General features: G+C 51.9%; 7 protein-coding genes across 7 annotated transcripts; 3 read left to right on the forward strand and 4 right to left on the reverse strand.

Moving 5' to 3' along the window:
* Window positions 1-546: 546 nt before the first annotated feature.
* Window positions 547-3843, forward strand: BDW74DRAFT_187472 (putative NRPS-like enzyme; the record flags this gene model as incomplete). The annotated part of the gene is made up of 2 exons (XM_073731493.1): window positions 547-3255; window positions 3332-3843. The coding sequence occupies 2 exons, from the start codon at window positions 547-549 to the stop codon at window positions 3764-3766; spliced, it is 3144 nt and encodes a 1047-aa protein (XP_073587889.1). The 3' UTR covers window positions 3767-3843.
* A 12-nt stretch (window positions 3844-3855) lies between these two features.
* BDW74DRAFT_174374 (uncharacterized protein) lies at window positions 3856-5155 on the reverse strand (the record flags this gene model as incomplete). Its single annotated transcript, XM_073728019.1, has 6 exons — window positions 3856-4408; window positions 4463-4588; window positions 4643-4769; window positions 4826-4840; window positions 4900-5050; window positions 5102-5155. 6 exons carry the CDS (start codon window positions 5153-5155, stop codon window positions 3856-3858), a joined length of 1026 nt encoding a protein of 341 aa, XP_073587890.1.
* A 262-nt stretch (window positions 5156-5417) lies between these two features.
* On the forward strand, window positions 5418-7284 carry BDW74DRAFT_165777 (putative MFS transporter; the record flags this gene model as incomplete). The annotated part of the gene is made up of 9 exons (XM_073726464.1): window positions 5418-5449; window positions 5519-5653; window positions 5703-5872; window positions 5991-6271; window positions 6340-6343; window positions 6410-6510; window positions 6796-6843; window positions 6942-7103; window positions 7213-7284. The coding sequence occupies 9 exons, from the start codon at window positions 5418-5420 to the stop codon at window positions 7282-7284; spliced, it is 1005 nt and encodes a 334-aa protein (XP_073587891.1).
* A 40-nt stretch (window positions 7285-7324) lies between these two features.
* On the reverse strand, window positions 7325-11184 carry pan2n2 (poly(A)-specific ribonuclease; the record flags this gene model as incomplete). Its single annotated transcript, XM_073731494.1, has 4 exons — window positions 10810-11184; window positions 9459-10750; window positions 8299-9414; window positions 7325-8249 (listed from the first exon to the last, which is right to left on the reverse strand). The coding sequence occupies exons 1-4, from the start codon at window positions 10936-10938 to the stop codon at window positions 7325-7327; spliced, it is 3462 nt and encodes a 1153-aa protein (XP_073587892.1). The 5' UTR covers window positions 10939-11184.
* A 240-nt stretch (window positions 11185-11424) lies between these two features.
* Window positions 11425-14289, reverse strand: BDW74DRAFT_146113 (ESCRT-0 subunit protein HSE1). The gene is made up of 9 exons (XM_073723282.1): window positions 13879-14289; window positions 13745-13794; window positions 13623-13657; window positions 13485-13560; window positions 13337-13435; window positions 13165-13285; window positions 12504-13115; window positions 12239-12451; window positions 11425-12188 (listed from the first exon to the last, which is right to left on the reverse strand). The coding sequence occupies exons 1-9, from the start codon at window positions 13916-13918 to the stop codon at window positions 11644-11646; spliced, it is 1791 nt and encodes a 596-aa protein (XP_073587893.1). The 5' UTR covers window positions 13919-14289; the 3' UTR covers window positions 11425-11643.
* Window positions 14290-14442: 153 nt separating this feature from the next.
* Window positions 14443-18362, reverse strand: pakA (mitogen-activated protein kinase kinase kinase kinase STE20). The gene is made up of 5 exons (XM_073723283.1): window positions 18210-18362; window positions 15812-18004; window positions 15659-15758; window positions 15273-15607; window positions 14443-15224 (listed from the first exon to the last, which is right to left on the reverse strand). The coding sequence occupies exons 2-5, from the start codon at window positions 17819-17821 to the stop codon at window positions 15120-15122; spliced, it is 2550 nt and encodes an 849-aa protein (XP_073587894.1). The 5' UTR covers window positions 17822-18004; window positions 18210-18362; the 3' UTR covers window positions 14443-15119.
* Window positions 18363-21362: 3000 nt separating this feature from the next.
* On the forward strand, window positions 21363-25953 carry BDW74DRAFT_146120 (putative RNA binding effector protein Scp160). Its single transcript, XM_073723284.1, has 4 exons — window positions 21363-21916; window positions 21982-22229; window positions 22281-24576; window positions 24627-25953. Exons 1-4 carry the CDS (start codon window positions 21526-21528, stop codon window positions 25610-25612), a joined length of 3921 nt encoding a protein of 1306 aa, XP_073587895.1. The 5' UTR covers window positions 21363-21525; the 3' UTR covers window positions 25613-25953.
* Window positions 25954-26593: the final 640 nt, after the last annotated feature.

Consider the following 26593-nt stretch of genomic DNA (forward strand, 5'->3'; position numbering starts at 1 on the left):
CGTTTTATTCAGTTTTGCCCTTTCTATTTATGCGTAACGCTGGTTACAAGCATAAACCAGCTCCAGATATATATATCGGTGGGTAAGGAATGAGCACCTCAGCTAGCAACCAAGGGGAAGTCTCCGTCCACCATAATCAGATCTTGAGGGGCTTCAAGGTGCTACTGACGTATCTAACATATACATATGCACTATGACAGTTTTCGGCTATGCTCGGCATTGTCAAGAGAGGTGTGGGCAGAATGGAGCGTCTCAGATCCTCAGAGCTGATTCTCAGCCGGCAACGATTCGGGACCCCCGAACAGAAGCGAGCGCTGCGAGTCAAGATGACCCAGTGTATTGCCTCCTCACGGTATCAAGCCCCGAGTCTCCGACAAATCCTCCATCATCGGACTAAAACCTGGTAAAAGAACCATCCGATCTTGCCGATCTGTAGTGGGTCGAGCTGCGGATCGTCATGATGAACCAGTATTTAACTATGCAATGCCCAAAAATCCTTCTCAGGTTCAGGAGTAACTTACTGGACTCTTGTACTCTGCACTCATCATGGCATCGCCAGTGGGAAAGCGCCTCCTTCCTCGTCTGGTGGATGAAGCCGCACACTCATCGCCAGACAGACTCTTTGGCATCATCCCCAAAGGACCAGCAGTATCAGACGGATTCCGCAATGTGACTTTCACAGATCTGGCTCATGCAGTGGACGCCCTGGCCTGGTGGATTGACGAGCATGTGGGTAAGGCTGAGCAGGGAAAGGAGACCATTGCATACATGGGAGCCAATGACATTCGCTACTATATCTTTGTCCTCTCCTGCTCGAAGACAGGCCACACGCCTTTCCTTCCGTCAACTCGTCTGTCAGACGAAGCCTATCAGCATGTTCTCAACGCAACAAATTGTCGTACCATGTTGTTCACACTTGAAACTCAGCGCCGGACCATGGAGATCAAAGCATTTCGTCCGGAGTTGGTCTACCTCAAAGCTCCATCCACAACAGACCTGTTGAGCTCAACCTCCAAAAACTACCCATTCACAGCGTCATACTCGGCACTGGAAGACAAAGTCGCATTTATCATCCACAGCTCCGGCACGACGGGCATGCCAAAGCCAGTGCCCCTCACACACGGCTTCCTAGCGACCTGGGATCACGCACCGCATATTATCCCAAAGGGAAGGAAGCACGCTTTGTACAATGGCTATGCTGTTGGTTCAGGGGCACTTTTACTCTCTCTTACGCCCAATTTCCATCTAATGGGCTTCATCGGACCGTTCTCATCTATCTTCCACGGAATCCCTTATGTCGCGGCCCCTGACGGGCCTCTTTCTGTCCAGATGCTATCCGATACTATTCGAGCTACGAAGCCGAACATCGCTATGGTCCCACCGTCGATACTGGAAGATATGAGTCATTCTAATGCTGGGCTGGACGCTCTAAGATCTGTGGAATTTGTCTGCCTCGGCGGTGCACCGCTGGGAACAGAGACTGGCGACCGGATCCGAAAGTATACGACACTCCGCACGGTCATCGGCTCCAGCGAGATAGGAATGATCAGTTCCCTCGCTCCCGAGAACGAAGAGGACTGGAACTACTTTGAATGGAGCCCTGCTTTCGGGATCGAGATGCAACACGTAAGCGACGGCCAGCACGAACTAGTTATCCGCCGAGGGGAGAATACAAAGGCCTTCCAGGGCATCTTCCACACCTTCCCCGACCTCACGGAATACCACACGAAGGATCTATTCGTCCAACACCCCACGAATCCAAACTGCTGGGCATACCGTGGCCGACTCGACGATGTGATTGTCCTCAGCAACGGTGAGAAACTTAACCCCGTTACGCTGGAGAAGATGGTGGAGGGCCATCCGTCCGTGGCGAGGGCAGTGCTTGTTGGCGAAAAGAGGTTCCAATCGGCGTTGCTTATAGAGCCAAACTGGCCCAAGGCCAATGTCACTGACGAAAAAGAATACATCGACAACGTTTGGCCAACTATCCAACGGGCGAATGAGACAGTGCCCAGATATGGCCGCGTCATGCGCAGCTATATCAAGCTTGCGTCTCAAGATAAACCGTTCAAGCTGACTCCAAAGGGTACGACCCAGCGCCGGCTGGTAAACAACGACTATGCGGAGGAAATTGATGCCATCTATGCCGCTGCAGCGGAGGATGATACCGACAGTCTCCCGTCGACCGTCGACCTACCCAACATCACGCAATGGGTCCGCGTTAAAATCACAACTCTCCTCGATAGGCCCGGCATCACGGACGTAGAGGACTTTTATGCGGCGGGCTTGGATTCATTGCAGACCGTGCAGCTTGCACAAGCCTTAAGCACGGCTCATTCCACCAACATCACACAGCAGCAGATCTACGCCCATCCTAGTATCGACCAGCTAGCAGCGTTCATCCTATCGATTCTCGACGGCACCAGCAACGATGTAACGGCCATTTCCCGAACAGAGCGAATCACCAACCTGATCACCAAATACACAAATGACCTCCCGCAAGCTCCAACCAAGGAGCAAACCCCTCCTTCAACACAAACAGTCATCCTAACCGGCTCAACTGGCTCGCTGGGAACATACCTACTCAGCACCCTCTTGCAAGACAGCAGCATCTCCAAAATCTACTGCCTCAACCGCTCTGACACAGCGCAAGCCAAACAAACCACCTCCTTCACCGAGAAAGCCCTCGACACTACGCCTCTAACAAACACAAAAAGAGTCGAGTTCCTCACAGCCTCCCTCGGCGAACGGAATCTGGGCCTGGATGAGAGCAAATACAAGACCCTCCTCGAAACCGTAACCCTCATCATCCACAACGGCTGGACAGTGAACTTCAACCACCCCGTCGAGTCCTTCGAAAGCCAAATCCGCGGCGTGCGGCACTTCATCGATTTCAGCATTCGTAGTCAACATACTGCACATCTCGCATTCGTGTCGTCTGTCAGCACAATAGGCAATTGGAAGCCCACGGGCACGGACACATCTGTTCCCGAAAACGCCATGGAAACGCCGGATGTCGTCCTCGAGCAAGGCTACGGCGAGTCTAAGCATGCCGGCGAGCGGATCTGCCTTAAGGCATCGAGACGGGCTGGTGTTCCGACTAGCATCCTGCGCGTTGGGCAGATCGCTGGCCCGACGACGACAGCTGGTCTGTGGAATCCGAGCGAGTGGGTACCTATCCTGCTGAAGACGAGTAAGGGCCTCGGCACTGTACCGGATTCGTTGGGGGGTATGACCGTTGATTGGATTCCTGTTGTATGCCTCCCTAACCCTGATATTCCACAACACTACTGGTTGCGTGCATATATGCCAGGTATTAACTGATATATAGGACACCCTAGCAACAATAATCCTCGAAATCCTGATAACCCGTCTACACACCACCCACTCTCAATCTCGCTCCGCAGCAGACGCAACCACAGACACAGCCTTCTTCCACCTCACAAACCCCACAAAAACACCTTGGAGCTCTCTCCTCCCCTCAATCCAGTCGTCCCTGTCCGCATCAAGCCCAGTCCCCGTGACACCAACTCCACTTGCAATCTGGTTGAATGAGCTCGAGAAGATCAAGAACCCCACCGACGATGATATCACGGATAAGCCGGCTCTCAAGCTCCTCCCGTTCTTCCGGGGCTTGACGTCTGGTGAGACGTTGGCGGCTGATATTAGTACGGACAAAGCGCAGGCGGCGAGTGGGACTATGGCACGTTTGAAGGGGGTTGACGAGCATTTGATGGGGAATTGGATTCGGCAGTGGGGGTTTTAGGGATAAGTTAGGTTACTTGTTGGATTGGTTATATGATTGCCCTGGGTTTCAGTTTGGGGCTTATGAGGTACGGTATGGTGATGTTATGATCAGAACGTACAGTGGGCGTCTGTGGTTGTAACTTGGTAGACTAGATAGACGACTAGACTAGACAAGTATACAGCAATGTGTATGTCAAGCTTACATCTAATTAGGGCTGTCAACCACCTTAAACTCCACGACTCCTTCTCCCAATTCAGGATACGCCTCAAACGTAATCCCCAAGCCCGCCAGCTCCGCCTTACAGCCTCCAGGTCCGACAGATTATGCAGGATATGAGCCAGATGATAGACGAGAGCACCCTGTACAGGCTGCGGACTATTTCCACCTTTATAGTTCCAGCTCATCAACGTGACGCCGGTTATATCCCCTCCGAGATCGTTGTTGAACTCTTGCACGATTAAATCGGCCGCTGAGAACTGCGGAAACGCCTCGCTGATTCCAAGAAGCATCTCACCGCGTCCGCCACCAATATCGACCATTTTGGTGGATGTGCTGGGTCCGGCTTCTGCTACGACAGTTGAGAGATCATAACTTAGGGCTTGTAACCGGTCCGGTGTATTCCGCGGCTTGAAGGATTTGCCCACCATGAAGGTCTTAAAGCTATCCATTCGGCCTTCGGCAGCCATGATCGAGTAAGTATGTTAGTTTGCGTACTCGGCCTTTCCCATCATCTCGTAAGCGTATTGCATTGGGGTCTGGCATTCCTGGAATGAGTAGGCGAAATTTGTGGCTTTGAGCTTGGGCATCAGGAATGCTCCGGCGAGGAGGGCTTCGGTTGTGCTGTGCTATTGGGTTGGTATCAGCCGTACTGTGTATACGGTAGACGTAACGTACAAGTGGACTGCACCATGGACGGCAGATGGAGACTCGGCTAGATGGCGGGTGAGGGCGTTTGCGCTGTATAGATCTTCTCCGGCGAGATCGACTAGGCCTAAGCCGCTCATGGCATAGAGAGTGTCCTCTGCTCGCTTACAATTAGTACTGGGACATCTAGCGAGCTGTTCAGAGTGGGCATACGTATCAGGATCGTGGCTGTCCGGCTCGACAACGTCAGTTAGATCGTGGAAATGAAGCTAGAAAGGATCACGTACAGGGGACAGGCCTCCCATCGACATCCTTATCGCCATATGTAGCCTCGTACGCCTGTAGGACATCCTCCGCTGTAGCCGGTTTCTGATTATCGGCCAGGATCTTGAACAGGTGGAAGTGGGCGGCAATTGGGACGAAGCCTAGGGCGGCTGGCTAGCTAGATGGATGAGACCCGTCGCTTGAACATATTTGGTGACAGAGTACAGAAGTAAGGGTCTTGACCAGGAGGGCCCCGGTAGCTGGTGTCACTGCAGACATGATGTGTGGTAGAAGAGAAGAAGCGGGACAACTGTAATAAATATCCCTGTCCTCCGGCATGGTTAGTGTCTCGCTAGAGCAATTACCGCGCGGCCTCCTGCAGCCAACTCGTCTCGTCAGTGCCAATCTGGACCAGGCATGAGAGAGTATCGCTTGAATTGGCAAGAGCTCGAGCTCATGGTGCAGCGTCATCTTGAATCTCCCCGTTCTGTTCCTCCCGTGTCCCATCAGGCCATCTGAGCCCAGTTTATACACTCCCATAATGCCTCCCCCATTCAATGCCACCATGATTGAGTCAACGGAGGGGGTAGATACCTATTATCTCGCCAACGAAAATGCAAGAAAAGGCCTCTGAGCCACAAGCTCAACGCTGATCGTCCCCCAGCCAGCGGAATGGTCCAACAGCGTCGACAAGTCGGCAACGAGCATGAACTACGGGATGTTCCTGCAGGGCGTTGGAGGCCTCATGACCATCCCATTGATCGAGGCCTTTGGACGGTACATTCTTGCTTGTTTCCTCTCCATGGACGCATCCTTACAAATGCAGACTGCCTGTCTGGCTCTGGCCACAAATCATAACCACGTTCATGGTGCTCGGTGCTGCACTTTCAACCATATACGATGCCTTTACGGCATTTCGATGCTTGCGAGGCTTATTTGATACCGTGCCTCAGGTTGTGGGATTGCCAATCATCCATGATATGTACGATCCTGAGGGTATGTCTCTCTCAGCCATGTTGATACTACGCCGACGCCTGGTGCGGACTGGTCACACATGATAAACATCTAGTTTGTCGTCTTATCTACCCTCTATCTAAGCAGCTCTCTAACGTAGTGGATGCCATGAACAGGAGCACAACCTTCCTCATAGGCCCCTTCCTCGGTCCTGCAATAGCAGGGTATATTGGGGCCGGCAGCGATTGGGTGCTCTCCTTTGGCATTCTCACAGTGCTATACGGTCTCTCGACAATCTTCATATTTCCCTTCGGGCACGGGACCTACTTCGCACCAGGCCGCGAGTGCCAACGTAATACCAGGCTGCAGGCTATCTTCGGGAACAAGAGCCATGACCTGCCCGTCTTAAGGATGATAACACTCTGGACGAAGACGTTGCTGGTATATATTCTCAAGCTCCCATAACTGTTGACAGGAGTTGTGACTATGGTGAACTTTTGCTGGCCAAGGTAGGTGTACACTTGGTTTTAGCTCGAGCAGGGGATAAACCTGTTCGTGGCTAACTGTTGAATTGGACAGGAATGACGGTCAAGGTATCTACATTCATCGCGCAGCCACCCTATATATTCGACACCGTTGCATCTGCGTCATTGCGGTGGGCGCCTATCACCAGTGGCCTGGTTGGTACGCATGCATCCTTAACCCATTCCCACCTAGCCCTAACTACCCCCTCCTTTCCCATTTACTCACCCAGCACACGCCCCAGAAATCCCATGCTAACACAAAACCCAAACATCCAGGCTAAATATTTGGCTACTACTTCAATATCTGGATCCATTACACACGCAAAGCACACTGGATCCCCGAGTCCCGGCTGCACGGCCTCTGGCCGGCAATCACCACCAAGGGATGCAGCCTGCTAACCTAGAGACTGACCCTGCATTACGGGAAAACACTGGATCAAGCTCCCTTTTGGCTGGGGCATGGTCGTTGTGGGGATGATTCCTAGTACTGTATGCTGCTCCTTTTCCTCCCTCGCCTTGGGCTGGGTTAGGGCTGATGTGGTGTGCGACTGATGCTATGTAGATCCATAACAACCTACGTGCCCGAGGAATACCCAAAGCAGGCGACCGTTGTGTGCACAGCGAGCGGGTTCAGCGCCGGGTATTTCCATCCTGCGTGGATTGCGCGGGACGGGGTGGCGGCTGTGTTTGGGACGCAGGCGGGAGTTGTTTTGGGGGTTCTGATGTCGACAATTACGCCGGTTATTATTGTTAGGGGGATGAAGGCCAGACGGGGGAACCAGGGGATTTACGTAGTATATAGAGACTTGAAAGAAAATAAAGAAGATTCGATTGTGTAATGTGATACCTATTGTTCAGGTTCTACCCTATGAGCCAATGCAGTTCTGCCTCCAATTGGCAGCCAATCATTGTTTAGATCATAGCAGTTAAGTGCCTAGAGTACAGGTCGGCGTACTTCATATAGGCAGGGCTACTTTAATGGGCTCCCCGTAAAAAACTCACCCGAGCCGGGCCCTGAGAATGTGCCGTTGCTCGGCGTCAAGGCTATCGAGCGCCGGAACGCCTGGCGCGGCGTTGTGGGCGCACTTGCCGCAGCATTGGCATCAGGGGTACTGGGTGTGTTGCGGCCGCTATTGTTCTGCATGGTCACAGCGGTTCCAGGCCGAGAAAGGACTGTAGGAACGCCATTGCGAGGCGGAGGTCTGAATCCCAACTTGGATCCTTCCCGGAAGATCTCTTCCAGGATTTGTCCAACGATACCGGCGTCTTGATACTCTTGGAACTTCTTCCACAGACGGAGAGCCATGCGTGCGTCTTCGATTGAGTCGTGGCCCTGGTTGTTGTCTGCTGGTTCCTCTTGGATGTATTCCTTGAACACGGCCCACGCTAGATACTTCAGACTCAGACGTCGGACCTTTGAAGGATGGAAGAACAGGAATTGTGTGTCCACCGTTTGTTCCTTGGGAACTTGAATGTTGACTTTGCGGAAATCTGATGCCAAACCGTGGCCAACAAAGATGCAGCCGAGGTTGAGAAGTAGCCAGAGCTTCTTGTATGCAACCTTGAGTGGCACAATGTTGTGTGGGCTGGTTCGCGGGTCCAGATCACCTGGTTTAATACCCGAATATTGCGTAACGTAGTCAACAATAGGCTCTTTGACAGAGATGTAATCGTCAACGAACGGAACACCTTCTTGCTCCCCGGAGCCACGGAGGACCGATACTCTGGCAAGGCCACTTTTATTCGGCCGAACGATTTCTTGCGAACCATCGGCTTTGACGTTGATCTCTGCCTTTTCGAGATCGACAAATTCAGTGTCAAGGGCGACCGGTGTCCCTGGCGTAGGTTTCTCATCCTCGGAAAGCATGACGCGAGATTCAACCGGGCGTCCGTTACTAGCAAGGTTAGTCTAAAAGACCCAACTATAACCTGGCGGTTGCTTACTTCAATGACCAGTCCCGGAAAAGCAGAGTCGTATCCAGGAAATCCTTCCAAGTATCATCCATCCCATGCCGCGCGTCCTTAACCTGGAACGCCAACACGCATGGTGACTTCCATGGTTGGTTGAACCGGAGAGCTTCATCCTTATCGACCTCTGTGACTAGGAAATCGTTGAAAAGGTGCCATTTACTCCGCGCCTCTTGTTCGCGAGACGAAACAGAGACGTTGATAAACGATACCAGATGCGCCTTCTGGTGCTCTGGTATGTCAACTTCTGCGACTAATCCGACCAAATCGTAAACAATCAGGCCAGGCATTTGCCCCTGTATGCGCATTCTGAGGTCTTCCCCTTCAAAACAGAGAACTTGGCCGTTTTCGAGAACGATTCCGATTTCCTCTGGCAGCCACCCTGGAATCGTCCAGAGGCGTCGGCATATAGGGTTATTTACTGCTGCATTAAGCATCAGTACCAGCGGCATACGATGTGCTGTTTTCCGCATGAGCGACTGTTGGTATCGCCGACAGATGTGGCACCACCCTCGGTTCTGCGCCTCCCGTTCAATGCTCGCCCTCAGGATATTCGAAAACCTCAGTGTGGGGTTCCTACGAGCTTGTTTGTGGTCAATCGGCGGATACACCAGCTCGTTGACCAGCGTATTTCCAGGCCTCACAATCTCGTTCTGGCAGAACATGCATCGAACAGACTCCGAGGCGATGGTAGCCAGTCTCATATCTAGATCCTCTGAGTTCGGAGAGATTCTCCGATAGTCCTGCGCAATCTGGCCAAGAAAGAATCTGTTCACAGCCTGGATTGCTGACGAAAGTGACTTGTTTGTGAGGTTCTCTTCCAACAGTCCAAGGTTCGAGGCCTCGCGGAAGCTACTGAACGTTTTGAGTAGATTTGTAGCCTGGCAGTTCTGTCCGTTGGCTTTCTCAAGCATATCGAAGAGATATCCCATTTCACAGAGCAGACAGCTTTCTGCTATACATGAAGTCGCGGCGTGATGAAGAGCGATGTTCCGTATTAGCGGAATGAATTTGAAGAGTTGAAGAAGAGAATTGGTGAAAGAATTTGAGATATGCGTTTCTAACCCGGCGAAGCTTGTTTGATTATAGAACCTGTCGACGTTAGCCAGATCCAACCTAGACTGAAAGTTCCATACTTAAAATCAAAATCATCCACTCCAAATCTACTGTATTTGATCTCGACATTGCTATACTTTAGAAGGGGGTCGTCCTGTGATTCCTTGCTGATCTTGGCGCCAGCGAGCGCGCCAGCGGTATCACCGATGGGATCATCCAACTTCTTGCTCTGCTCTCTTGCCTTTTCACTCAAGAATTTCGGCGCAACCAGAGCGTATTCTGATGACGCCAGGGCCCGAGTGTTTTCAACTTGATATCTTCGGGTTTTCTTTGGGTTCGCTGCATATTGTCCTATCTCCCCAGAGCGAAGATAGGGTATAATTGATTGGTCTATAGGAGCTGGCGGGCTGCCCACCTCAAATAATAGATGACTTGGCCACGCGGAGAGAAGTCGTTCATGGTAATAAGGCATACCGATCACATTCAAAGGCACATCTGACGACCAGTCAAGAGGGGGTGGCCGTGGGGTGACGTCGGCGAATTCGACTTCCTTGCTCATTTCATTGAAATGGATCTTTGCCGGAGATCCCCATAGCTGGATAGTGCAATCTGCGTCCACTATAGCCAGCGCCTCTCCAGATGGCGAGATCTCCATACCCAGCATGTGGGAGACGCCGAAATGTTCGATCTTGAACACATTGGGGTTCATCAAGTCCACGACCTGAAACTGTCCAGTCTGGGAGGCAATAAAACTTGTGGTCTGCAGCTTAGGGTGCATACGAACATACGCAGCTCCTGCATGGAAAGGAATAGGAGGTAAGGGTGATAGTGTTTTGAGATCGTACACGTTCGCCAGCGGATCATTTGCAAGAACACCAGGTTGTCTTGTAACAAAGCCACAAGTAACCAGAAGATCGCCTCGAGCATCCATGTCACTGACCCTTGTGTGAGCATTCCAGGACTTAACAACGCTAAAGTCCGTCAGGCTCAGCGCATTGACACATCCATTGTCCGACGCAGCACAGAGGTAGCGACTTCTCTTCAATAAAAGGTAGTTGAACTCGGTCCGTATTTTATCGACAATGACTCCTTTGTCGATATCGATAGTAAACATTGATTTCTGGCATCCAGCAACAATGATCTTATTCGTCTGGGCTGTGAAGCTCATACAGCGAAGGTCCGTAATTTCATCGTGCGTGATGTGCCATTGGGTTAGGCCACGCCGTGAGATCATGTGTACACTCTTCGACGAGAGCGATATGACTCCTCTCTCGTGGAAGATGATTTGTCGTACCTGTCCTTCGGCGACGGGATGGGCACGAACGGAGGTGTATCTCTGAAGCTCGGGGCCGTAGAAAGAGGTAATTCGGCCCTAGATAAACAAAAGGCAAGTTAGCGCACTGATCTCATCTCTCCGTAGACACAACAGACATATTCATTTCCCGCCCATAAAAGTTCCGACACATCATCAAAGGCAATGGTTGTCGCAACTGTCGGAAGTCCATGCGGGCTCGGAGGGGGGAGCGGGATGCGTATCAGCTCGCCCCAGTCTGCCTCCATGGCACTGGAAACTGGGAGCGAAGCCCAGACAATATCGGCTTCAAAACGTTGTCATGTCCTCACTGCGAGTATTCAAATGGTGGCCTGACTCTGCCCATTCGGAATTCGGGCAAAAGCAGGCATCGTTTGGTGGAGTGCGGGGGAGCAGCTGGATGCAAGCCTCGGGGGCTCGGGATGCGCGCGAAAGGGAGTAGCTGAGCCGTTATTGATATAGAATGAGCATTCCTCCCCTGAGCTGGAGCCAGAAAATCCGGGGCAGAGAAAAGCGCTGCTATCGCCGTTCCTCCTGGGGTATTGACAGTTGCAGAGGATGGAGCGCCAAGCCGCATCACGTGCTCCACCTGGTGGATCTGCTTTATCCTCACCCCGGCTTGCGCCTCAGGACCTCAAATTAGAACGACTTGTCTCAAATAACTAGTGTATCCCTTGAGCTCAAAAATGCAGCTAGTCTCCAACATCTCTAATACGAGGCTATACGATCTCCGTTTGACTCGTACTATATTATACAAGCGATCCATTATGACCTTGTGCCTTCGGTGCGGGCTAAGACAAGAGATAAATACATCAATATAGCTAGATAACGCCACAGTTTGCGCCAAAGCACAAGCCTTCGTCGAGAGAGTGACCTTGAAGATATGGATCATGACTACTAAGGTAGCCAGGCCGACGGCCAGCGTACAGCAAGTGGTGGTAACAGTTGCGGCGTTACTGATAGAACGCAGCCGGGTTGTTGCCGGGTATGCCTCCTTGAGACGGCTTGTACGCCTGATAGTTACCGGCTCCGGGGCTTGCTGGCGGATAGGGGGCGGACCCTGATGCTGCGCCGGGTACAGGCGGGGGTTGCTGTGTGGGCGGCGGGGGTTGGGAAACTGGAGTTGCGGGGTAAGGAGGCCGAGATTGATTCACTGAATTCGGGCCATTTGGTGGGTTGGGTGCATTATCTTGGGAGTATACGGAAGATGCGAAATCCGGCTGTGGTGTTTGTTGCGGAGGTGGCTGATAGTGCGGCTGGCCTCCAGGGGGACCAGGGGGGTACTGTAGTCGTTCCACTGGCGAGTCGTACACAGATGTTCCCAGCTCTTGTGGATGGTCAAAAGTCGACTCGGGGCGATGATGTACCGGTTGAAATGAGTCTGGTTGGGGCTGCTGCGGCTGCGGGTGTTGCTGCTGATATGGCCCGGCTGGGGGCGTCTGTCCGGGGCCAGGCGATTGTGTGGCTGGGGGATAGTAGGAAGCATTGGGTTGATTGTCTGCTTGATGGTTAGAAGAGTAAAGCAAGCCGACACTAGACGATACAAACCTGGGGGTCGAGGGCTGAAGTATCTCTGAGGATCATGCTGCTGCGGTGGGCCTTGAGGAAAGCCCGCTGGTGCTCCAGAGCCTGGGTATCCGTACTGAGGCTGGCCGGGGCGGCCATATTGATGCTGTGGAGGTTGGGCCATAGACGCCTCCAGGAGTGATTCATAATCCCTCCGAGCTTTGATAAACTTCTCGTTGAGCTGGGTGAACTCATCTGCGAGGTCGTGAGCCATTGACCTATAGTGGAGTAGTAAAGGCAAGCATACCCTTTTTCTGGGAGTATTTCCCAATCAGTTCAATCAGCTTGGGGCGGATTGATAATGTCGAATTGTACAGGTTCGTAATTTCCTCATTCTCCTGAACGTTGAGCTCCGAGTTGCGTGTGCTTAGAAGAGTCAACAGCTTCTCGACATTCTTGATCTGACCGAACACCTCTCCCTCCATTTGAGCTTCTCTCTGTAGTTCCTCGACGGTAGGATCAGGGAGTTTTTCCACGTAATTGAGGGGGAAGATTCCGGTCTGGCCTCTCAATGAACCCTTCCACCAGTCCTTATACACGGACTCGAGGACGGCAATGACATCACCCTTTCGAAATTGGAGTTCTCCGGGCTCAGAAGGCTGAAAGTCATATAAAGCTCTGACTCTGGAAACAGTAGCAGCAGAGGTTCCTGAAGGGACGGGCCCAGTAGGAGCAGCTTGTGTTTGGTTGGCCGGAGCTGAGACCGAGCTACTTCTCTCCGCCTGCGGTTGGGGAGCTGAAGCTGGTTTCTCTCTTATAGACAGAGCAAGCGCCATTTGTAGCTCCTCCTCTTCCTTCTGGCGATCTACGTCGGTGATTTCCCGCTTCCCAGGCTTCGACGGAGGTTGTAGGTTCGGGTCTTGATAACATAAGCTGATAGCCACTCAGCGAAATGATGCAGTACGTACTTTGAGTCCTCAGTTTCATAAAAGCTTGTTCCATGATACCGAAGTCTGGATTGCTGGCGAACATCTCTGTCCAATCCTCCATACGCTCCAGAATCTTCGACTTCACCTGCTGATGGGTGTTCTTATCCGATCAGTCAGTGACCTGAAACTATTAAAAGGGGTAGTCGCATACCCTGTCGCCGGCAAGGCGCAGAAGAGCATCTGTGAAGCTTCGTGATGCGAGCTCACGATGTATCTTAGGGCCACAGTTTTGCGCCAGTGCATTGGCCAGCTAAATGAAGTCAATATAGCGCTGCATGAATAAGGCTTGTACCACGCACTTCTAGAGTGTATAGCTGTACATTGGCATTTCTGTGCGCGAGTCTTTTTATCAAAGCGGCGACAGCATCCTTTGCGCTACATTGGGTGTCCAAGTCAGCGGCAACATAGCATTGGTGATCAGAGACCCGAAAACCTACCCAGACTCCTCGGCCCCGACTTTATCGCATACATCCTGCGAACGCGAGAGGAAAAGTTAGACGGCCTATGCTTCTTTGTCCCGAAAAAGAATGTCATAGAGGAGCGGTGGTCATTTGCGTACAAGAATGTATTCCCAGTTCTCGGACGTCAAGTTCTCATCCGTTGCCTTGGCTGTTTCAAAGAACAAGAGGTTAGCATGGCATACCATACCCAAGCGCTTAATAAGCCAAAAGTGGTGTCCCCGAACTGACATACCGACTGCGTCGTCAAAAGCGTTCTGCTGTGCGCGGAACATCGCGAGTACCCAGCTTCCAAGCTCTCCTTACAAGTCCAAAACGAATCAAGGCGGTACGGAGGGATATATCGGAAGAGTAACTCGTGCCAGAGAAAATAATCAAGCCTTTCGGAGAGTATGTTGTCTCTTCGACTTTTGATAGGATAGTCTCAGAAATATAACCGGCTGCAATGCGTAGATATGGAGCTCAGGCAGCCTTCCAAGATCCGGAGAACGGTCGGTGCGGGGAATCAGGACCTCAAGGAAAATTGCCGGCAGAATGGTTCGGAGAAAGCGAGGGGTGGATGAAGCTGATCGGGCGGTGGTCCCAAGTGCCCTGATAGTAATGGGTAAAGAAACTTTCAAGAAAGCGACTGGAGCGTCCACAAATGTTTGTAGAATGGTTGGAACCTGATCCGAATGACGATGCTGGTTGACGGCGGCGGAGAGAACTAACTAGCCTAGCTTACCTAATTTTGGCCCCAGGGCGCAGTCAAGGCACCAGTTTACACTGTGGTCTACTTTGTGATCAGGAACTATGTATGTTGATGTTATTATAGTACTATTTAGCTATAAAGCCTCTTCTAGCAGTGGTATATGGTAGGAGGTATAAGGATTTGGGGTGTTAAAGAGAAGCCCCATACACTTTTGTTTCAAGGTTCTGGCAAATCAGAGAAACCTACATATCATAAAAGATCTCGAGCATACTTGACGACCAAGTACAATTGCTGGAACAGAAGACAAGCGCATTCAGTGATGGCTTGCATCATCGCTGAGATGCTGGCTCGAATGTCTCGTGTTCGTATCATCAACCAATTTCGGCGACGAATACAACGCGGGCGGGTTCGAACCAAAACGCTGTAACCAGAGAGCGAGAAAGGAACGCATGTTCCACCACAAATCAGCAGGTTAGAGACAAATTATCACAATAGTCAACAGTACGGGTATGCAAAAAGCGCCGTGAAGCAAAGGGGATATACTGAGCATAACATCAGAGTCAAAAGGCTTGCAATCCCATGTCGAGCATCAAGTCATCGCCGTCTATCATATTTTAGTCTGAAAGCAACCGAGGGACCTGCACACGAAGAGAAAGTTCGACATAGTATGGGGGTCATAAGACAGTGTCAGGTACATCATCGGGCAAAAGCGAAATATCAGTGATAATGGGTATCTGAAGAAATATAGTAGACATCGACATATAAAGGTGCCAACAGGCTAAGATTTAAATACCACCCTTTTGGGCTTTCTCCTGGGCCCTGCTGATCCGTGCAGCCTTGACAAGCGGCGAAAGGTGGTTGAGAGGTGCGCAAAGGTTCATAAAGGGATGCTGAGAACAATTAGCCACACTCTGGCGGGTTGATGTGTAGATAAATACCTTCAATAGGTCATGAGCTGATGCCCTTTTCTCAGGGTCCACTCTAAGAGCAAAGTGGAGGAAGTCTTTGAATACAGGTGACAAGTTGTGCTCGTCCTTAATCTTGGGTGTACCGTTCGTGGCGATCAGGTATAGAGCACGTAGAGGCGATTCGGTGAGATAAGGTGGCTCTCCCTCGATCATCTCAATAGCCATGATTCCCAGACTCCAAATGTCGACTTTACGACCATATTCCTTCCTCGTCACAACTTCAGGAGCCATCCAGTACGGTGTACCGACCATGGTGTTTCGCTTGTTCTGCGAGTCGTTTATTTGGGCACAGAAACCAAAATCGGCTGTATATCGTTAGCTTTTGGTGGGGATTTACTTTGCTCTGGCCGACTCACTCAGTTTGATGTTTCCGTCTAGTGACAGAAGGATGTTGTCTGACTTGATGTCTCGATGAATCACGCCCTTCGAGTGAAGGTGCTGCAAACCACTGAGCGTCTAGAAAGAGTAGTCAGCATTGAAGCACGCAAATATGACGATCATGATCATACTTCTCTGCAAACAGCGGCAATTTGACCTTCACTCATAATGTTGAAGGTAACCACATCAGTGAGACTGCCTCCTTCCATGTATTCCATAACAACCCACAGGTCCAGTCCGTGGAGGTAGCTATCCAGGAAATTGACAATGTTCTTGTGCTTGCTGTCCTTCATAACCAGAATCTCGTTGATAATAAGGTCTTTCTTTGGCTGCAAGTCCAGATTCATTTGCTTGATGGCAACGCAATTATTTGAATTCTGCTCATAAGCAGTGAAGACGCCACCAGATGCACCCTGACCAATCTTATTCAGGTTGTAGTAAAGCTTCGTGGGGTCGCCAGGTGTACAAATAGCCACCAACCGCGCTCTAACATCCATGGCGTTACTTTGGCGGGCCCGCTGGCGAGGCCGGGCTGCCGGTGCAGCACGCGCATTCTGCGAAGCTTGCGCCAGGGCAGCGTCTTCGGGCGAAGGAGCGTGATGTGGTGGCACTGGTTGCGCGACCGGCTTCTGGTCCAGTCGTGGAGACTGTTGCTGCTGGCGCTGACTGCGGCTCCGTTCAAGCTGTTTGTTTGCAAGAGCTTGTTGGGCTGCAGCCATTGCCTGCTCTTGCTGTTGCTGGTATTGATTCGGAGTAACCGACGGCCACGGTCCCTGTACACCATTTGTCTTGGAGTTTGATCGACTCCGTTGCGACTCTGAGGGCAAGGGCTCCGTCTCTGGAATTGGAGGCGTGCTAAACTGGGGACTCTGGGTCTCTGGAGGGGGTCTATTAGTGATGGCAGGATAAGGGCTTGACGTAGGAGGTTGCGGCGCAGGCCGGTTCGGAACTAGGTTGGCAGGAGTCGGTGGTTTGGGAGGTGCTCGGTTAGGTACAAGCCCTCCAAGCGGTGGAGATATGGCTTGAGCTACGGCAGGAGCAGCACGGGGGATTGGGGGCGGTGCTCGAGGATTCTCAAAGCTACCCTCGTGGTTTTGAGGGAATCGAGGGCTTGTTGGAGGAGAGGTTCGTTGGTTGCTGCTGTGCGGAGCCGACCCAGCTGGTTGGGATATTGGACTTGCGGAAGTCGGCTGTTGAGGGTACGCGTGATCAAACTTGTGCCAAACTTCATCATCTCCTCGGGCATTTTTCTCGTAGAATCTCATGATATCAACCATCGTCTGGGGGTGCTCTTCCTGCTCTTTTTGTGTGATACCACTTTCTTGTAGCAGTCGCTGCCATTCTTTGGGCAGACCAGTAAATTGGCCTGTCTGGTTGTCGTAGCCCACATGAGTGACATGGACCGGGTTTTCGGGGGCAGAAATCTTGATTCCACGAGGAGAACCTAGCATACTATTGACGAAGCTGGAGAAACTGCTCTTCTTGCTTCTGCTGGGTCCAGCAGGTCTAATCGGGTGGGCCTCATCGGAGAAACGCTTCGTGTTTGTCGAGCGGTCATTGCCAGCGGCATTCGGAAAGGCCTCCATGCGGGGAGGCAGTGTAGTAAAACTGGCCGATTGTCTCAAAGCTCGTGAGCTGGGTGCAGTCTGCGATCGGAAATTCGGGGGTTTTTCGAACTTCTCAACCGGGTTTGGTGGTTGGTATTGGTAGCTCCTGTCGGACTCAGCAGTATTTTCTTCCAGGGCGCTTAGCATACCCCGCGAATCGAACGGGGCGCCGATTAGTTCATCTGAGCTTTGGTCGTTCAAAGAGAGTCGCCCGGGATATGGGGGACGGGATCTAGATGAATTCTGGCTGCTGTGAAAATGGCCAGAGTCGCTGCTCCCAAGGACCGGAGATGCGCCCGCGCTATTCTGATCGAGGGACGAAGATGACGAGCCGTATGCGTTGGACCTTGTCCGCAGGTGTTCTCGACTTCCAGCGGCAGAGGAGCGCGGGTAGACGGGGGCAGAGGGGTGCCGTTTAAGTGACGTGGTGCTCTGCTGGCTATTGAGAGCGCGGGGACCGTATCCGGGAGGGTCCTTATGGAGTTTGCTCGATGGACGGCGAAATTTGAAGGATGAAAAAGAATCGTGATTCATGGCGCGCGGGTTTTAGGGGGTTGGAGGGGAGTGACAGGTCGGCCGATTGGAGACAAGCTGACTGGGCTCAACAGCTTGATTGGAGGGAAGGGGAAGCCACCGGGTGAGGCGGTGCGCTCTTGCGGTCCCTTCGAGCCGTTTGGACAGGGTATGGTGGGATGAGGAGGGCGATCTGGGGTGATACTGGACGGGTAAGATGGACAGCTCCGACAGGTGGATGACGGTCGGAGGGGGGCAGCTGGGAGGGATCGGTAATGCAGGAAGAGCCAAATTGGGGACGCAAGGGAGGGCAATCAGTGTAGATATGGATGGAGGTTGGAAAAGGAGCTGCCGCGGGCGACCGTCACGAACAAAAGCCGGCGGTTAGCACGTGGAGAGAACCACTCACCAGCAGCAGCAGTAATAATAGCGAGCGGACCAGGATCGAGGTGGTACTTGTTCGGCCAGGCAAGCACAGGAATTAATTGAGAACAATGCAGGCAACTGCAGACAACCGACAGCTCAGCACACAGATCTGCAGGACGGAGGAGGTGGAAGAGGTGGTGAGAAGAGCGAAAAGGAGGGAGGCCGTTGACCTAGTCTACAGGAGGCTGGACCGAACGGCAGACAAGCGAGCAAAACGGAGTAATTGAGGATGAGATGGATGGGGCGAGCCACTTGTCAGAAACACTGACGCTGGTGATTGTTGCCCTGCGATCCTCGATCCATGGATGAGTGTGCTTGTGCTGCTTTGTTTTTATTGCCCTGGATGGATACCTTTGCTTCTGGAATTTTCAAACACTAACAAAGCACCAGACAGCCGTTGTCTTTGAAACTTTTACATTCTGCCGTACTATTGATGCTCTACGTCATTTGCCGTTCAGGAGTCAGTCGTAGTCCCATTTATGTAGAGCCAGGAGATGGATTCTGGACACATCGACAACCCAGGATGATCCTTTGCATCGAATCTCTCAATCTAGGGAGTCTGAGAGGCTCGTGGATTGCAATGAGGATAGAAGCTCGGATTATCAACCCTTAATTTTCATTTGAAGATCGATATAATTCACATAAAACACTGGCATGAAGTTTCATCTCCAACGGGCCTCCATACTAGGTCCTTTTTAGGAAGGCGGGGCTTCTGGAAGCCCAGCCCAACGTTCACAAGCGCCTTTCTTCTTCCACTCGTCCTGACCTCTAAGACTTCCTAGGCTATATGGACTACGCGGGCCACATTCAGGAGTCGTCTTTGAGATATGTCAGACTAGGAACAATACCTATCCATCTTATTTGCCTTTTTAAGGTCAATGTTATCATGGACCGCTCAACCCTCCATGCCACCGACCGAGCAACGACGTGTTCCAATGAACAACACTGCATATATTGACGAGGAGGGCCTCCTGTGTGATTCTGCAGGAACACCCCTAAATCTGATCTGACCGGCAATGAAACTGCATCAGTTGGCCCAATGGGTAAATCCTAGTCTTCCGCAGGATCCAGCCTGCAGCTTTGCCGTCGAAAGGAACCAAACTCCATGGTTTCTTGCCTGTAACACTGCCCAGACGCCTCGTCCGGCAGAGTATCTGAGATGTCAAATCTGACTTGTCCTCCCCTCCGTAAGGTTACGTACGGAATCTATAACCCCCGCTATCCTAGGGAAGCACTTAATCAGCAGACGCCACTCAAAGGTTGGTTCCAAAAGTTCCTAAGAGAACAGATAATCCGCAGTCACCAGGCGATAGTCAAGTACAACATAGACCAAAGGCATGCCAGAGCCATGTCGTGCGCTACGAGTCAATTTGAATGTGCCTCCAGTTCCCCGTACCGAATAATCTCCTGACAATGCTGCGGTTGAAGTGATTCATATCGAGTGCGAAGGGCTGCAGGGCCCTGGCCAAGTTGAAGCTTACACAACTTTGTATACGAAGGGCCACAGAGAACCCCAGCCAACATTGTCGCCTCAAGTACCGCCATTTACTCTGACAATTGCCTACCAAAACCTTCTGTGATACGCAGATGCAGCATTGAGATGCTACCTACAGCGAGACCTCACTAGACATCACCTACACACTACCAAACCAAGGCAGTCGAGGGGACGGGGGGCAATAAGAATTGCCATCAACAATAAGATGGTTTTAAGCATTGATCTCTACTACCTCTGGCCTGCATATAAGAGAAATGTAGCCTGCCTTAAAACTGACAGTACTAGCGGATATTACAGCATCAAACGCCTTGCTTATAAGAGGCGCTCTGGTGTTTGTAACCAGGATACGGCTTGTTGGCAGCAATATTGCTTCTTCCGTGTGACCTCAACAGGTGGAGATTTTTGCTAATCTACAGGCCAGAGGTAGTACATCCAGGTTCGGACGAAAGAACGTGAGGTGCAATTCTCGCCCTATTTGCAAAACATCAGATAGCCGTTATGTCGATGTCATGCCGAAATTCTCCAAAAAGGCTCTTCTAACTTCGAAAGATCTAGGTGGTTGAGGCAGATACTATGACTGGACTGAGGCGTAAACTGCAGTTTGGAGAGCCATGCTTGTAAAGAATAAATACGCTTTGATCTACTACCCCGGAGTATGCGCCTCTGCCGGGTCACAGAGAATCCGGGAACCAGATGGTCTTTGCTGAAAGGGGAAAAGTGCCTACAAACCGTAGTCTACTTCCCCTGTATCGCGTGCTCGCTCTACGGAGTTAATTGCTGAAGAATGAGCAGCCTCCAGTAGATGCCGTCCCTTCGGGAAAAATCTGTGATGTTCAATCAGAACTCCTGCAGGCGGTCCATCAGAATAAACCCGCGACTCGAAGTTGCTTTGGCATCCATAAACCACTGCTTACCCAACTCGGATCTATGATCGGCGGTAAGGCGTCCGTGGCTCGGAGCACCCGTGTATATCAGCTTCATACAAGTGTCATTGATCGAATGAAGTGATTTCAGGAGTTGTTGTTGCGGCCCCGTAGTGGATGGCTTCTCCAAGTTTCTAGGCGCAGAGCGTTGAGACCCAGACTGATGAAGAACTCGAAAATAGACGATCCGCCCCTGTCAATATGGTTGCAAAACAGCGATATCTGTCAGATATTTGTAGATATCCAGGCTATAGATTTAACTCCAAACAGAAATCAATTGAAAACAAGGCACCTCTGTAAAGTTCACCCCATCAAGAGCCCTTTTGAGGCTCCATCGTGCGTCTCGGCTCCGGTCTCCTCCAATAGGTGAATCCCCCAGTCCCGACTCCCACTCCAACCATTCAGGCTTTCTGTCCTTCCCATCCCATCATCATCGCCCCCCAGCTGTCAATTACCTATTGACGCCCTCTTCTCACCTCTCCTCCCTCCTTTACCCTCTTCTTTTCATCCTCTCTCCCATTTGGGGCTCTTTTCTCCTTTCATTCCCCTTCTGCGTGCCCTCACAAAGCAGCGCCTTTTTTTTTTCTTTTTAGCCGGTGCAATTAGCAATTCATCTTCCTATCTCCTGCCCTTTATATCAGGAGATAATTTGCATTGATATAATCGACGCTCGCGGAATTTATTCATTCTAGTGGACGTTGCTTTTCCTGCTCAACAGACAGCTGTTCCGGTCGGCTATCGGTACTTTGTCCCCCCGGTTCCTGTTGAAATTCCTCTCTAATACCCTCATTCGAGTGAATAGTGTGACACGCAACGTCTGCCCCCCTCCGTCTCGTATAAATCATAATTCCCTCCTACAAATATACTCTTGTCTGTTCAAGATGTCCGCCGAAGCCGTCGTCAACGGGGCCACGAAGTCCCGAGCAGCTATGCTCGAAGAACAACATGCTCTCGACGAGGCGCACAAGGTCACGGTGGAGGATGCTGTGGACGAAGAAGATGTGCTGCACCCCCCTCCCTCGGCCCAAGCGGTCAGCCAAGCCTCCTCCAGCGCACCCTCTCAAGAGTCGACACCGCCGACATCTAATGCGCCTCTCAACTCGAAGAGTGCTTCCGGGAAACCGCCTGCTCTGGATGTGCAATCGGAGGAACTATTCCCTGCCTTAGGAAGTGGGCCTAAGCCAAAGGCGCCTGCTGCCTCTGCTTGGGGCGCAAAGGGTCCTTCCGCGGCCGCCGCGCTTGCTAATGGTGCGCCCAGCGGTGTGTCGTCGGGTATGTCGGCCTGCAGCGCCTTAAATCAAATTCGGAGTGGGCGATTGGCTAATTCTCGTCAGCAGATCTTCCTAGGATCATGACTTTGCCCGGAAAGCACATGGAGCAGCTACGACTTGCGCCCTCTCAGATGCTTCAGCGAGGCCAGTTGAAGAAGCCGCTCCGGGACATCCTGCGCGATATTTCCAAGCGGTCCAAGGCTAACGTTGATATGCGCGGAGGTCCTGGAGGGTCCATCATTTTTGAGGGTAGGGGCTCAGTGGATGCTGTGCGCCAAGCGCTCAAGCAGGTGGCTCAGCAAGTCGGATCCAAGGTACGTCTTTTGTTGAGTAACTCTCATGCAGCTTTGTTAATCCAATTCTAGCAATCTGTCCGTGTTCCAATTCCCACTTCTGCTCGTCCTCACATTATTGGTAAACAAGGCGCTGTTGTCCAGGAACTCCAGCAGCGAACGGGTGCGCGGGTGCAGGTTCCTCGTGCGGAAGACCCATCAGGCGAAGAGGACGAGGACAATGACACCATTGACGTCCTGATTGAAGGTGACGCTGTTGCCGCGGAAATGGCTCGCCGGGAGATCGAGGCTATTGTGAAGGAGCGGGCTTCGAACATGAACCTTCGCCTTCGGTCGATCCCACCGGAGTTCTTCCCTTTCATTGCTGGCGCCCACAATGCCACTTTGAGAGAGATTGAGGAGCGCACCAAGGCTCAGATTCACGTTCCTCGATATGATACATGGCAAAGCCAGCCTCCGCCGCAGGAAGCTGAGCCGGGCCACGTTCAGTTCACGGCTGTCCCTGATAGGCATATCCTCATTTCCGGAGAGCGCACCGCGACACAGGATGCTCGTGCCGAAATCGAGAAGCTCGCTGCTGACCTTCAGCGCCAACTGACGCTTCGACAGCTCGCCATTAACCGGGGTCAGCACCAATTCATTCTCGGTGACAACGCCAACGCATTGCATGACTTCCTGGCTGAAACTGGTTGTGCTGTGGTACTGCCTCCTTCATCCGACGAGACTGAGTTCTTGACTGTCACCGGTCCTCTGCAGCGTATTGAAGACGGTATCAACCGGGCCATGGATCTCGCCACAAGCATGCAGATGGCAAGCATTGACCTCTCTCGTCAACACCCCAATGCCCCTGCGGGACCTCACGCCCACGCGCGTGCTCTTACTCGCTACCTTACTCAGCGACAAATCATCAAAGAACTTGAGAGCATGTACGATTCTCGGATTGCCCTGCCACCTGCTTCGGATGGTCCTGTTACCTGGGAGGTATACTCGAGAGACGGCAAAAACACGATTCGTGCACGCTCTGATATCCTGAACCTTGTCCAAGCGCATCCTCCTGCTAGACTTCGTCACCTTTCCGTTGACCCGTACTTCCACTCCCATCTGCGTTCCCGCAGCATCCCTCAGTTGAGGTCAGACTACGGTGTCCATGTCCTTGTCCCCGAGGATGTTGACAGCCCTGACGTTGTCCTTATCTACGAAGGTCCTTCGGCAAGCTCACCTCAGCTGGAAATCCCGCGCCAGCGGCCATCTGCCGCCGACCTTGCCTCATTCGAGAAAGCCCTACAAGAAGCCCAAGAGTACCTCCTGAACTCTCTGGGCAGCCAGGATGACATTGTGACGAAATCCGTGCCCATTCCGAGCAAGTATCAAGATAAAGTGCGCAAGTTCATCTCTCGCGAGCAACAAGCAAAGGGTGAAGATCATATCCCTGTTCGTGCACTTGTTGGCGGTGGCCCGAGCCGCAATGGTGGAGCCACCCCTCAGAGCGAGGTCGCGTTGCGCGGTCCATCCCGTCTCGTGGAGGAACTCGCCACTAGAATCGGAGAATTTGTCGTTGAGCAGGAGAAGGATGACCTAGAGAGAGGCTACACAACGACCTTTGACTTCCCCAAGAAGTTTGCCAATTTCCTTATTGGAAAGAGAGGCGAAAATATTAACAAGCTTCGTGACGAGTTCGACGTCGATATCAAGGTGGAAGACGGCAAGGTTGAGGTCAAGGGCCCCAAGGCAAAGGCCGATGCCGCCAAGGCTCGGATTATCAACCTCGGCAAGAAGCTAGAGGATGAGACTACTCACGTCCTCAAGGTCCCTGCTCAGTATCACCGTGAGCTTATTGGACAGAAGGGCAGCCAGGTCAACCGGCTCCAGGACCGCTACTCCGTCCGCGTTCAATTCCCCAGGGCTGTTATTGTCAACGACGACCAGTCTGTTGCGGACACTACAAGCGAGGCGGGTAGCGTTCGACCTCAGCGATCTCAGCAGGCTGCCGACGAGGTGATTGTCAAGGGTCCCAGCAAGGGAGCAGACGCCGCGCGTGATGAGATTCTCAGCTTGTTGCAGTGGGTTGTCGACCATTCGCACTCGGCAACAGTATCTGTGGCCCAGAGCCAGATTGCGTCGCTCATCGGCCAGCGCGGGCGTGAGATGGACAAACTCCGCGCCGACACTGGAGCACAGATCGACGTACCGGGTGTCAACGATGCACCTGACGCCTCCGGTCGCGTGCAAATTAAGATCAAGGGTACCAAGAAGCAGGTTGATGACGCAAAGAAGATTCTGCAGCAGCGTTCCAGCGAGTTCGACGCTACGGTCACGAAGACCATCAACGTTGATAAGAAGCATCACAAGTCCTTGATCGGCGGTGGTGGTAGGTTTTGACTCGATTCCTGTTCTCGCTGAATTCACTGACAATAATAGGTGCAAACATTCGTAAGCTTGTTGCGGAAGCTGGTGGTCCTACTGACTCGAGTGCGTCCCGGCTTGTCAGGTTCCCGCGCGCCGAGAGCGATGATACCACGATCAGGCTGGAAGGAAATGCTGAGATTGTGGACAAGATCATCGCCGCTATCGAACAGTTTGTGCAAGAGCGCGAGGACCAGATTGTCGTCAACCTTGAGGTCCCTCCCGTACAACACCGTCTTCTCATTGGTCGTGGCGGAGACACTCGAAGAGGCATCGAGTCGCAGTTCAACGTCACCCTCGACATCCCAAGGCAAGGTTCTGGGCGCTCTGACGTCAAGCTTAAGGGACCTAGCACTGCGGTTGAGCAGGCCAAAGAGCATGTTTTGGCCATGCTCAAGGACCAGGAGGGAGTCAGTGTTAATGTTCCCAAGCACCTGCACCATGTCATTGCCGATAACGGGTCGTTCTTCCGTCGCCTCCGAAACGACTATCAGGTGACCGTGGATCACGCTGGCCAGCAAATCCCAGCCAAGCCTAGCTTGGAAGACTCGCGCGGCGCTGTCAACGGAGCCTCGTCGCTTCCGTTGATCACGGACGAACCTAGTGAAGCCCTTGACGCCCATTCATGGAAGGTTGTCGACAACAGCCCTGTTGCTAGCGATCCCAGCCAGTCCGGCACCATTCCGTGGGTCCTTGCTGGATCAACGGACAATGTCAACAAGGCGAAGGCTGCACTGGAGAAGGCCATTGCCAGTGCCTCTCAGCAATCTGCCACCGGCTACCTGATCCTCCCTGACCCGAAGACATACCGCTTTGTTGTCGGCCAGGGCGGCAGCCAGATCAACTCTATTCGCAAACAGACAGGCTGCCGAATCAACGTGCCAAAGGACCAGGCCAAGGGCGAGGCTATCGAGATCAAGGGCGGCAAGGAGAATCTTGACAAGGCCAGAGATCTGATCCTCGAGGCAGTCCGTGCCGGTTTGAACGGCAACTCAAGGTAACCTTTCTGTTACCTTGTTTCTGAACATATATGAGGATATAGTAATTCCTTTTTCCTTCTACATGTGTATTGCTTCACCAAAAGAATGTGTTCATTTTTACTACTACATCTTAGGTCATGAGCATCCTGGCGATTTTGCGTCATCTTGAATAATCTTTATATATTATCATTATAACTGTATTGGGCAGTTAGATAATGGACAGACCTCTACTCATCTTCTGCGGACGCTTCTTTGTAGCTTATATATCCATAGCTTATAAGAAGCTGGAAGGAACTTCGTAATCACGAACTTTTGGGCCCGAGGCTGAAGCTATCCATTCCAAATCTGTACATTGAAACCTTCTCTATAACCTGCGCGTTTCTTGACTTCCAGGACCTGTCTCCCTAGTCTTAAAAGTGTCTCCATTCAGTCATTAAGATTGAAACTTATTGGTCCTATATGACTTCACGGGCCGGCCACAGGTCGGTCAAGGTCAGCACAACATCAATGGTAATGCCGAGTGGTTTCTTTCAAGCGCTCCCATCTTTGTATCCACAAGGTTCCTGACTTCAGTGTCTGCCTACTCCGTAGATGCGATCCCTTGAATGCAGTTATTCTACCATGACCGGCGCCTGGGATATGATCAGCTGTTTCCCATGGAGTATACTTCCCCCCCATTATCCATTCTTTTGGCGATAGCTTGGGGTTTAAAATAGGATGGCTGCTTTAATACAAATACTCGATATATCTAGTGATACGGTTGGCTGAGATATTCAGGCATTATAGGTATGGTGATCGAGGCCCGTCTGTCCTCGCAAAACGCAGATGTATATAGTTTCACGGGCAAGGCGCTGAGCCACCGTAGTCCCCTAATGATTGATTAGGGTTAGTCCAATTAAAGCTAGCAGTGATTGCTGTCAGTTCAATATATAGCCAAATCATCAAATTGATATTTCCGCAACGCTCTGCTTCTTAAACCCGCCTCGGACTTCACATGAACCC

Source organism: Aspergillus multicolor (assembly GCF_047715735.1).
Source record: "Aspergillus multicolor strain CBS 133.54 unplaced genomic scaffold BDW74scaffold_3, whole genome shotgun sequence".
Taxonomy (NCBI): Eukaryota; Fungi; Ascomycota; class Eurotiomycetes; order Eurotiales; family Aspergillaceae; genus Aspergillus; species Aspergillus multicolor.

Excerpts from the sequence above, each read along its gene's own strand:
- BDW74DRAFT_146113 (XM_073723282.1), bottom strand. The coding sequence starts at position 13,918 with ATGTTCCGCGCACAGCAGAACGCTTTTGACGACGCAGTCG. Across the intron at positions 13,561-13,622 it reads GTCGGGGCCGAGGAGTCTGG|CGCAAAGGATGCTGTCGCCG; the intron begins GTAGGTTTTCGG and ends CACCCAATGTAG. Across the intron at positions 13,116-13,164 it reads TATGAAACTGAGGACTCAAA|ACCCGAACCTACAACCTCCG; the intron begins GTACGTACTGCA and ends TATGTTATCAAG.
- pakA (XM_073723283.1), bottom strand. The coding sequence starts at position 17,821 with ATGAATCACGATTCTTTTTCATCCTTCAAATTTCGCCGTCCATCGAGC. Across the intron at positions 15,759-15,811 it reads TTGCCGCTGTTTGCAGAGAA|ACGCTCAGTGGTTTGCAGCA; the intron begins GTATGATCATGA and ends TACTCTTTCTAG. Across the intron at positions 15,225-15,272 it reads CAGCTCATGACCTATTGAAG|CATCCCTTTATGAACCTTTG; the intron begins GTATTTATCTAC and ends AATTGTTCTCAG.
- BDW74DRAFT_146120 (XM_073723284.1), top strand. The coding sequence starts at position 21,526 with ATGTCCGCCGAAGCCGTCGTCAACGGGGCCACGAAGTCCCGAGCAGCT. Across the intron at positions 22,230-22,280 it reads CTCAGCAAGTCGGATCCAAG|CAATCTGTCCGTGTTCCAAT; the intron begins GTACGTCTTTTG and ends ATCCAATTCTAG. Across the intron at positions 24,577-24,626 it reads GTCCTTGATCGGCGGTGGTG|GTGCAAACATTCGTAAGCTT; the intron begins GTAGGTTTTGAC and ends TGACAATAATAG.